We start from the raw sequence: 11,884 nt of genomic DNA on the forward strand, positions 1-11,884 counted from the left end.
TTACCTGTATAAAAGACACCTGTCCACACACTCAATCAAACAGACTCCAACCTCTCCACAATGGCCAAGACCACAGAGCTGTGTAAGGACATCAGGGACAAAATTGTAGACCTGCACAAGGCTGGGATGGGCTGCAGGACAACAGGGAAGCATCTTGGTGAGAAGGCAACAACTGTTGGCGCAATTATTAGAAAATGGAAGAAGTTCAAGATGACGGTCAATCTTCCTCTGTCTGGGGCTCCATGCAAGATCTCACCTCGTGGGGCATCAATGATCATAAGGAAGGTGAGGGATCAGCCCAGAATTACAAGGCAGGACCTGGTCAATGACCTGAAGAGAGCTGGGAACACAGTCTCAAAGAAAACCATTAGTAACACGCTACTCCGTCATGGATTAAAATCCTGCAGCGCAAGCAAGGTCCCCCTGCTCAAGCCAGCGCATGTCCAGACCTGTCTGAAGTTTGCCAGTGACCATCTGGATGATCCAGAGGAGGAATGGGAGAAGGTCATGTGGTCTGATGAGACAAAAATAGAGCTTTATGGTCTAAACTCCACTCGCCGTGTTTGGAGGAAGAAGAAGGATGAGTACAACCCCAAGAACACCATCCCAACCATGAAGCATGGAGGTGTAAACATCATTCTTTGGGGATGCTTTTCTGCAAAGGGGACAGGACGACTGCACCGTATTGAGGGGGGGATGGATGGGGCCATGTATCGCGAGATCTTGGCCAACAACCTCCTTCCCTCAGTAAGAGCATTGAAGATGGGTCGTGGCTGGGTCTTCCAGCATGACAACGAACCGAAACACACAGCCAGGGCAACTAAGGAGTGGCTCCGTTAGAAGCATCTCAAGGTCCTGGAGTGGCCTAGCTTGTCTCCAGATCTGAACCCAATAGAAAATCTTTGGAGGGAGCTGAAAGGCCGTATTGCCCAGCTACAGCCCCGAAACCTGAAGGATCTGGAGAAGGTCTGTATGGAGGAGTGGGCCAAAATCCCTGCTGCAGTGTGTGCAAACCTGGTCAAGAAGTAATTGCAAACAAAGGTTTCTGTACCAAATATTAAGTTCTGCTTTTTTGATGTATCAAATACTTATGTCATGCAATAAAATGCAAATTAATTATTTAAAAATCATACAATGTGATTTTCTGGATTTTTGTTTTAGATTCCGTCTCTCACAGTTGAAGTGTACCAAAAAAATAAATAAATAAATAAATAAATACAGACCTACATGCTTTGTAAGTAGGACAACCTGCAAAATCAGCAGTGTATCAAATACTTGTTCTCCCCACTGTATTTCAGGTTTATGAGGATAGTAATTTGACTGTTGTAAACCTCATATTATATATCTCATATCACTGTTACATTATAAAAGTACTAATTACAGCATAAAGTACATTTCCTTCACTAATATAAGTCATGTCATCCTCGAAGAAGTAATAAAAGTAGAGAGAACTAGAGAAAATTGAATATTCATTTTAATGGTAATTTCTTGTAAACCCTTGTATGGAATGTGGAACAGCTGATGCAGAATTTAAAACAGATATATTTATTTTGTGAAAAGCAGGCTGACCTGAATGTAAGCTTTCTGAAGGCCTCTCCTCTCCTGTGAAAAAGCAATCGCTTTGTGGCATCTGCAGTTAAGAACATCATATTATAGGTCATTAAAAAAAAAAAAGTAGAAACTCTATAGCTGAGTTAACATACCTCATCTGTTCTTGTTCTTGGATTCTACTCAGATTCAGGAGCTTCTCCTGATATGGGCACTGTGACTCCAAACCTAGCTCACAACAGCTCTTCACAATTCTAATTAGGTGAAAAAAGAGCGACAAGAAAAACATACAAAGTCACAACATAAAATAAATTATTGAGTATAAATAGAATTTCTGAAAGTAACAAATGGTTCCCCAGTTTTCTGTGCTTCCCTGGGTTTTGACTGTCCAAATAACGCAGCCATTTGACAGCTGACTTTAGTCAAATCATTCTCTTGCTGTGGCATACAATTAAAAAAAGTAAATTCATGCCTACCCACAATGCACCTGGACAACTGACAGTTCAGTTGGAGATTCGGGCGTGTTAAGTTAGTAGCAGCTAAAGCAGCTTGGAACCACTAGCCTTAAGAGATGAGGAGCGGGCTACCAAGGTCTGGTAAGCTTTCTAACTCCGCACCCACCAAGTGACATTTATCAGATTTTGCACAGCTCTCTCTGGAGCTACAAGAAGATTTAGACTGTAAACAGACTTTGACATGTAAAATCCGTGGATTTCCCCTTTAATTTAGTGTTTTTACCTAAGTCGGTAGAGGTAGGACAGGCTCCTATTTTCCAAAAGGTCATGAGCAATGGTCTCAGCTAAATGGATTATGGGCAGCGTCAGGTGGTCCAGTGAGAGTGAGTGAAGTTCTTTTTCCAGCAGGTTGAGATAAAACAGGCTTTGAGTCTACAGGCAAACAAACATAGGGTAAACATGAAGAAATAAATATCAGATTCTTACGGGGATACCAAAACAAATGTACATAACAATACTACCAGAACAGGGAATGGCCCACAAGCCACCTGTTTGCTCAATTTCCTAATTAATTAAATCCATTCTCACCCCATACTCCCATCCCATTCTGGTGATAGATCCAGAAAATAATTACAACACAGCTTTTAACCTCATCCAACATCATAACAGATCAATAAATTCATTTCCTCTCAAACAACTAATGACAGCTTTTTACTCAGCTGAGCATTTGATCCTGTACAGCCAGCGGACACAGTCCCTACAATCCCTTAAATCATAGACAATACCATACCACACCGCGGTACATGATATTGGAACTGAGAGAAATATGAAGGAGAGGTGTGTAGCCTTGCCTGCTTTCTAATGCTGTGTGCATTGATGCAGTGAGGGTTACTGTTGGATCTGAAGATCTGCCTGGCCTGGTCAGGACAGACATAGCAAGCCCAGTCTTTTGGGGTGGAAGGAAGTGCCTGATCCAAGACAACAGGTTTAGGTTTGTCTTCTGCAGCGGAGGGCTGGTCAAACAGATTGGACAGAGAGTTTTTCTTCTATTATTTTATTAATAGAGTGCAGTCAGAATTTAAAATTAAGTACAATTAACTAGTTCAGTTAATACCTTTCAAGAATATTTGTACTGCCCCAAATAATTTCTGTGAATAATATGCACATTTTCAATGTGGTAATATGAAACATGCGAGCTCAATTTTAATAATAAAGAAAATGTTGAACTGTTCAACACTGCTGAACATAATTAATACTGGTAAGAGAGCAATTCAAAGCATTGCTTTTACGACAGAGGATAGACAATGGCTGCAGCTAATTATTGAGAAACAAGACAAGTAACTGTATTATTCTTAAAAAGTAAAGAACTAGTATTGTATATTACACACTACTGAAAACTGTAAATCTAAACTATAGGATGTTCATGTTTCACCTTTTTCCCTTTGCCCTTGTCTTTGCCTTTTTTGGATCCAGCAGAGGGAGGAGGCTGGGATGGCTGAGTCTTTGCCATCTCAGTGGAAATCTCACAACCCACTGCCATGGACACCTGGAGTGACAAACAGCACACACATATGCACATTCCATACCCACTTCAATAAAATTTGCATTTGAAGAACAAACTCATCCACATTATCAAAGTTAAGTGATAACGTTGTGGTAAAGATGCAATACCTGCCATATTCGAAGTACAAAGGTATAGGCTCGGAGCAGGTTAAGCTGGTGCTCAGGTGAAGTCTTGTCTGCCATGACAGCGAGCAGAGTGTGTGCTCGTACCAAGCCATCAAGGCGCCATACCTCCTTCAGATTACACAAACGCTGTGTGAATAACAAGCCCCGGACTCCTACCTGGGACTCGCATTCCACAGAACTCAAATCCATCTTTTTGGACTCCTCCTCTAGAGTAAAAAAAATATACATATAACATTTACCATGGCAAAGAATTTAACATTAAACAAGACATATACTGTATGTTCAATAATCTGTAACTTTTACAATTTTAACAATTACAAATACTGAAACACATATTTCCGCAAATAGTTTAAACTTTTTCTTTTATTTGAGTGTTCAGTTTGTCTCTCAGGGAATATTTTATGGTTCATAGCAGGAGACTAAAAAGACTTCACAGCAGTATTTTAAATAGTGCAATGCTATTCTCAGTGGTTGCCCACATGGGATCATGAAAAATATTTAATTGTCTGGTCAGTTCCTTTTTCTCTGAATACTGTTTTCTTGGTTTAATGTTTACACAGGGTAACAACTGAAATCAAAGCACAAACACTGAAATACATTGCTGATGCAACTATCAAAAAGTAGCGGCATGGCCCTTTTCTGGATCAAACAGAGCAGATGTTATTCCCCTTAGACTAACACAGTGTAAACCACACACACAAACTGAATCCATATGGCAAAGCACCCCAGGCGTTTCATGCCCATGTGCGTACCTCGAGGGGAATTCTTAAAATCTGTTACCTTTTCCACTAGATTTTAAAGTGCACAGTAGCATCATTAACAAAACTAACTAGTCGTTCGCACAGTTGTGTCATGAAACACTGAACAAGATGAGACGATGAGTTCTACCTTCTCCTCCAGTCTGTTCAGTTTCCAAGTGTAGAAGGATGTCTATGGCCCACTGAACCTGGTGTTCGGCATCAGCTTTGGGGAAGTTGTGAGAGTATAGCCACTCTCCAAACTCTAGCAGAAGGCTGACTTTCTGCCAATGAGTCTCTACACTCTGCTGACAAATGGCATCACAAACACAACAGTCAATCCATACATATTTTTAAAGATACTTTTATCCATTTTGCCTTTGTTTGATAGTTGACAGGAGATGGTCCTTTATGTGTCCCGGAGCTTGTGTTGATTTGACACCTTTGGATGGTGTAACAGATGTCATTCATCCTAACTCCAATGAAGAGACTGTCCTTCTGTGCTCCTCACAGTTGTAATGACATGCTGGCTCCACATGATGGTGATAGAGACCTTACTAGAAATATTGCCTTTACTCAGTGCAAAGAGACTACACAGGGAAAAAAATCATGAACTTCAAGACTGGAACTTTCTAATGTAACAGATTCCAACATGATCTATCTGCATCTGCATAATCTGTTGCTGTACCAGGTTTGGGTAATGATGTCAAAATAGTGTCACAGAGGTATTACCAACAGAGAGGTGATGGATTTCTGGTAGCAGATGAGCTGTTGGGTTATCTTGCCAGCACACAGAGCCACCTGGTGCCACATGAATGAATGGCACTGCTCTCCTTCGTCTTGTAACTTCTGCATGTCCATCAGTACATTTTCATCCAGCCGTGCTTTAACCAGTATTCTGTGTTTCAGCAGAGGTCTGGTAAAACACAGGCAATATGATTTATTGTTGACTTTCTCTCCATCTACATTCTACATTTTTCCCCCAGTCCCCAATGTGTAATTTTTTTAAACTCACATCCGGTGTCTGGTGCGAGGCATTTCTCTAATAGCTTGGTCCAGCAGCTGCAGAGCACTTTTCCAGTCTGTCTTATCAATGTGGATGTGGAGCAACAAACTGTAAATGGCTGCTCTCAGGGTTAGGTCCTCTTCACCTACTTACATACATGGGTATAGAAATGCATATTTAGATGACTTAATGATGATCTGTAATCCAATTTATTTAAATACATGTTCATAATTTAATTATCAATGTAGAACTTTAGCTGCCTAATTGACAATTCAAGTGCAAATGTCACAGTCCCCAGTGTTTATCCTGGAATAAATAACACTTTTATTTACAGTATAGAGGTACAGAGGAAACAAATCATGAGGCCATCTGCAAGGTGTGCAGCCTCCTTTTACCTGTTGCTTCATGTTTAGAACTCCCAAGAGGCAGTGCTGTCAAGGTCAGCAAGCCTTTCATTTTGCCCTGCTTCTGAAAAAGAAAGGGAAAGGATTAATACATAAGTCGCTACAAGTGTGAGAAGGGCAGTGTTGCCGTTGGTGGTAAAAAGTTAAAGCGCACTGATGTACAGTTGAAGATACATTTCTATCAGACCTTTCTATGTATCTGATCCAGCACTCTTTTCTGTAAATCCCCTTCCACATCCAGAGCCTGCAACATGACTCGGTTCAGTTATCTGGGAGAGGCAGTCATTTTTGATGTACAGACTTTGGCAACCCATACAAAAAAAAGCGTTTTCCTTGATTATTGCGGGTTGCATCACTACTGAAGATCAGTATCAAGTTAGAAAGAACACCACAGATGAAGATCATAAGCTGCCTTTAATTATGGATTTTAAGTTATTTTGCACTGGAACAACTGTTTATCCCCCTGGCTGGATTGCTGTCCACAGGCAGTGCTGGGGAGATGTTCTCACATTTAAGCACACCCACAAGTTCCCCTGTAGCAGCCTCATGAAAATGTTTCATCAACGTTATCATAAATTAAAGATTACAGAGCAAGTTTAAGAACTGCGCCACCTATTTTACTTAGCAACTAAACTAAAGTTGTCAAAAAAAGAAATAAGAAATAGGACAAAGTAGGAAACAAAACAGAAAAAACAGGTCATGATAGATCAGTTCTGGTTTTGCTCATTAGCTGTTCATTTTGTTGCTAGTATTTTTTTGGCTGAACTTTTGTCATGTCCGCAGATGGCATTAAAAAAATTGGCTTGTCTGATGCTGGGACTGGGAATGGGCTGGAACATTTTCCTTAACAGAGGGGCAGACTCTGTGTTTCTGTGGTTTCATTGTTGCTGTGCTGCGTTACTGCTCCTGCTTAGAAGTTGAGATGCACCAATAAAAATGCTTTATGTTGTTAAACATCACAGAAATGCAAAAATGTAGTTGTGTGATGTCCTATGTTTAAGCCAGGTGCTGCATGACAGATTCACCAAATGAAAAATAAGAAAGTACCTGCACATTGGATTACAGCAACAACAAAAAAAACTGTATTGAAACTGTATTTTCAAATATTTTAATATATACTTTGTGAAACAATTACATTTTTAGACGTTTATCAGGAGGGTCATTTTGTGTTTGGCTTTATATTTTTTGTCTGATAACTAGGGATGGGGATCGTAAATTTTTATTGATAATGATACCCTTATTGAGACTGCTTAACGATCCGATTCTTTATCGATACCACTATGGATACTTTACTATTATTTAGTGATGGTTATTTGGTAAAGACCAGACCCAACGGGCATGAGGTAGGACTGCACGGTATGAGGAAAATATTCAATGTGCGATAAGGTTGTTATATATTGAGATGATATATTGAGATCACATGACTTGCGATAAATACACATAATATTGAAGTGCTCATGGCTGCCTGGGTGTTTTAAAATTAATTATAGGATTAGAATTTAACATTATAAATACAGCTAAATATTGTTTCTAGAGCAGCAACATTAATGTTTACAACAGCAAAGATTGCACAATATTGTTTTATTATTTTATTTTTTATATATATATTTTTTAGATATACACAAACATACACACGCTTACTGTTTAATTTATTTATTTATTTTTAATATATTTTTATTTTTTTTAAACACACACACACACGCTTACTGTTTTATTTATTTATTTTATTTTAATTTTTAATATTTCTTCTTTTTTTTAACACAAACACACATACGCTTTGATTACTTTACGCTTTAAATTACTTGTTTAATGAAATGTATGGGGTTCATTGTTCTTATGTTGTATGTATGATGCTTTGGCAATGTTGTTGTTACACATTCATGCCAATAAAGCTTATTTGAATTGAATTGAATTGAATTGTGTGCGTGTGTGTGTGTGTGTGTGTGTGTGTGTGTGCGTGTGATAGAGGGCAGCAGAGGCGGCAGTCCAATGATAAACAGTCTCGGGCCTGTTTAATACCGAGTTTTGGTGCGATCAATTAATAAATATTAGTTTTCTTGTCCATTGCGTTTCAAGATAAATCAGATTTGATGCTCGAGATACCCGCTAGTCTCGATTGCAGTATCGATAAGGTAGGACGTTATTGATTTTCGGGTTTTGTGAAATTTCGGAACCGGGTCCTTTTAGAACCCGGTCTCGATCCCCATCCCTACTGATAACTTTGGACTATGACTATAAAAGGATATCATCATGCCTATTTTTGAAAAAAATATGTCCATGTTGGCCTTTTTCATAATGTAGACCTGGGAGGGTCCAAACACCACAGACATACCTTCAAAGGATTTAATTTTGCTTTTGTTCACATTAAAACTTTTATGGAAATCACACTAGGAGTGTGTATCATGTAAAATCTACTCTGGATCCTGCCTTCACACACCAACGTAAAAAAAATTAAATATTAAATGTAAATATGGCTAAAGAAGAACCCATACATTTGCATGTTTCAAGTTGGTATGAACCAGAGCAACCAGGATCTTCTCCAGGGGCTCCTTGAGCTGCCATCTTTCCTCAGGAGTTTGTGTCAGGGGTAGACAAGCATTCCAGTAATGCCTGGCAGCTGCGACACACAATGCTGGATTCTCAGCCTCAGCATAGCTATGGACAAGAGAATATAATTAGCACATAAGGTAAGAAATAAAAAATGTAGAGAGACCAGATTAAGAGAATATTTTTAGAAAACTAGTTTGTAGCTGCCCAAGGCATTCGTCAATAAATAAGCAGCACCTGACACTGGACAGGAGCACCTTCATAGCCTCTCTGTAACTGTGGAGATCTCCATTGGACTCATGGATTAAACTCAAACCCCTCAAACAAGCTGCAGTGCTCAGCATCTCATTCACTGCAGTCAGGCCATACCTAGGGATATGAGGAAATCCATTAGCTGTCCAAGTTCATCAATCAATCAACCAAAATGTAAAACTGACACAAAGAAAAATCCAAAGCTGTGCAACTTGATTCAAACTCTCCAACTTCATGCAAAAATGGAAAGCAATGCTTGCTCATTTGTATCAACTGCAATACTCTTGAACATGCACAAGATGTCACCTGCCCCTCAGACAGCTTTGGAGGCAAAAACCTCAACCACTCCTAACACCTATCTGTAGTGCTTGCCATAACAAACATATACATTCATTTCAAGTGCAGTCCCTTTTGTCCATTTTTAAGAATTAGATAAAAAAATTAAATATACAATTTATTCCGCTAATTCCACTTACAAAACACAAGGCATGGTTTTGAGGTTCTTTGCTGCTGCTTCTTCCAGCTGCAGAGCATTCTTGGTGCAGCACAACACCAAGCTGTGGTCCTTAGAATAGTGGCAGAAGGCAGCCAGCTGGCACCACACCTGCAACTCCACCACGGCGTCAGTCCAGCTGCATTCAGACGCCATGCTCACCAGCTTTAGGTGAGGCGGGAGAATAGGGGAGGGGAGGAAAATGGAGGTGGATGAGGGAAAGGAAGGGGGGGTAGTGAGGGTAAAGACGACAAGAGGGAGGGTGAGAAAAGCAGGGTGGAGTGAAAGGCATAAAGGCAAAGAAGGTGAGGGAGGAGACAGGAGAAGAAAAGGAAGGGACAGAAATTAAGAAACCATTTGCGAGGGAAAAGACAGATGGCAGTAAGCATAAGGGTAGAGTAAAAACATAAATGTAAGCATTGGAAAAAGGAATAGAACGGAGTAAATGTGTAAAGCAGGAGGTAATCACGGATGAGAGGAAGGTAGCAAAGGAATGAGTGAATGGAAGCACACAGAAAGTGACAGGTTAGAAGGAAGGAGGATTAACGAGAAGTGGAAAAGAAAAAGAAAACAAATGAGATAAGGTCAAGAAAAAGGGAGGTGGGGTGATGGACAAATGGAAAACATTTATAGAGTTTAAGAAGAGGATGAGCAGAGAATGTATGAGAGAAAGGAGTGAACGAAAATGCGAAGAAAGGAAGGAGGAGAAAAGAGCCGAAGAGAGATGGATGGATGAGAGACAGAGTGAAAGAAGATATAGCCAACGGGCCTGTCAGGGCCAATGACGTTAATCCGACCAAAGCATGATGATCAAGGTAGCTACATTATTTTGAAGATATTGACACATGATGAGCTGCAGACAGAGTCTGCGCTGCGATCTCGGCATCTGTTGTAACCATCTGGCCAACGGCTACTGTAGAAAAACATGAACAAAGAAGTACATACTGTGGAGAGACTGGGAACGGAGAACTCCATATGCCTCGGGTTCCTATTGCACTGGAGCATCTCCACTCCAACCAGCACACGCGTCATCGCTGACACGTCCTCATTCTCACACTGCCAATGGGGAAGAGAACCATGCATACTCTTTATTTAAATTTTTTTTAACATACAGAGTATGAAAGTGACGTGCTGCACAGTTTAGAGCTCTTGCTAACTCAACTCTTGTCCCTTGTTGGGCTGTTACATGTACAGTGTAATTCAAATCACACAATACACTGTACAGATATGGAAATACAATAAATACACATACCACAATACACATACACCAATGTACCTTATGTTTAAGAAAAGAACATATTGCTATTTGCTCGTAAATGAAACATGGACCTGGAGTATGATTATCATATTGTATGCTTGTGTCTGAAATACAGCAGAGATGGCCTTGCTGATAATGAATGACTTCCTATTGTTTGGAAAATTAGTTGATGATTGATTTGAGATTACAGATGAACCCCATTTATTTTAACACTGCATTTCTTAATTAGCATGGCAAGAAACAAACAGAATGGATTAAAGTAGACCAGGAAATCCTTGGCAGACAAATGGTCGTAGGATTATGGTGACTAATCAAACAGTCCATTTAACTGACAAATTGTATAGGTGCTTTCCCCGCATTTTTGTCCCACTGCAAAGCAGTACAATCAGGAAATATGACATCCGGAGATGATCACAAACCAGCGGATACAATACTGTAATATGGATATAGTGGAGGTGCCACCTACTACGTGAAAACAATTAATAAAAATGTCAGGCATCATAAGCCTACAATACTATAAGCACATTACAGAAGAACTGCAAGAACACCATAATACAGGAAGCATTATGAATGTGACATGAATATGTGACAATGAGCTATACAGTTGTCTCAGTGTGCATTCAGTCTCCTTTGCATTTCACATTTACAAGCCCTTTAGCAGCCCTTTTTATCTTAAATATAGTATACAGAGGATAGCAACCCCTCCACGCGAAAAATAAAAATAATTGCATTGGAATGTATAAATATATAATCTTTGTTACATCACAAAATTAGCAATACTGAAGGCTTTTTGTTGATTTTGCTGTTGTTTAAAAACAATTTTATACATTTGTTTCATCATCGTTTTGATGCACTTCTGCCAACTATGTTCTAAAACTGCAAATGCTGTGATTCAGTGATCACAACAATTTCAGTCACCTCACTTTTAACTATATCTGGTTCTTTTCATACAAGTCTTGCACAGAAATCCTAGTTAGTAGAGCATTAAACGCATACATGCACATGCAGAGCATAAAACGTAAAAAACTGAAGGACACAGAAAAGATGAAGTAGCTGTGAGGCGTGGGAATGCAAGGTGCGAATTTCTGTGGACATCAGTCCAACTTTTCAGTGTCTTAATCGAAAATATGAGGTTTCATAAGTTTGCATGCCAATGGCTCCTCTTTTAATCAATTTGAGATTGAGGTGATGGATGGTTGGAAGGGGATGGACTTTCTAACCTTAGTTTCGCCGAGGTTGAATTTGTCACACCACTCAGGCCCCGATCAGACAGAATGCGTTTTTTGCAGTGAGAGGTGCCTTTTTTAAATAGTTTTCTATTTGGCACTGAGCGTTATGCGGGCTGTTAAGGCCCCCTTGGCGCTTAACGTTTTAGCCGCCTGCTGCGCCTCACATTTTCGAAGGAGTGTTCTGAGCAGAAAAGCGCCCAACATCATTCGCGTTTTTTTCCATTGTGCAATCAAATGAATGGAGAGACGGGGCCTCGGTTGTGGTG

General features: G+C 39.9%; 1 protein-coding gene across 14 annotated transcripts in view; it reads right to left on the bottom strand.

The window, feature by feature from the left end:
• The window catches only part of LOC123983824 (cilia- and flagella-associated protein 46), a 117,686-nt gene that overhangs the window by 82,725 nt on the left and 23,077 nt on the right, over positions 1-11,884 (bottom strand). For 5 of the 14 annotated variants that reach the window (XM_046070210.1, XM_046070214.1, XM_046070221.1 and 2 more), the window contains 15 exons: positions 10,077-10,187; positions 9,115-9,296; positions 8,624-8,755; positions 8,332-8,494; positions 6,027-6,083; positions 5,831-5,903; positions 5,445-5,583; positions 5,162-5,345; positions 4,581-4,737; positions 3,675-3,898; positions 3,436-3,549; positions 2,855-3,016; positions 2,287-2,435; positions 1,704-1,802; positions 1,570-1,630 (listed from right to left, as the gene is read on the bottom strand). In XM_046070210.1, the coding sequence (XP_045926166.1) occupies positions 1,570-1,630; positions 1,704-1,802; positions 2,287-2,435; positions 2,855-3,016; positions 3,436-3,549; positions 3,675-3,898; positions 4,581-4,737; positions 5,162-5,345; positions 5,445-5,583; positions 5,831-5,903; positions 6,027-6,083; positions 8,332-8,494; positions 8,624-8,755; positions 9,115-9,296; positions 10,077-10,187 (2,007 nt within the window). The remainder of the gene's footprint in view (positions 1-1,569; positions 1,631-1,703; positions 1,803-2,286; positions 2,436-2,854; positions 3,017-3,435; positions 3,550-3,674; positions 3,899-4,580; positions 4,738-5,161; positions 5,346-5,444; positions 5,584-5,830; positions 5,904-6,026; positions 6,084-8,331; positions 8,495-8,623; positions 8,756-9,114; positions 9,297-10,076; positions 10,188-11,884) is intronic. The other 9 variants (XM_046070223.1, XM_046070213.1, XM_046070215.1 and 6 more) reach the window with 8 other exon arrangements.

This window comes from Micropterus dolomieu, linkage group LG15 (genome assembly GCF_021292245.1).
Source record: "Micropterus dolomieu isolate WLL.071019.BEF.003 ecotype Adirondacks linkage group LG15, ASM2129224v1, whole genome shotgun sequence".
NCBI lineage: Eukaryota > Metazoa > Chordata > Actinopteri > Centrarchiformes > Centrarchidae > Micropterus > Micropterus dolomieu.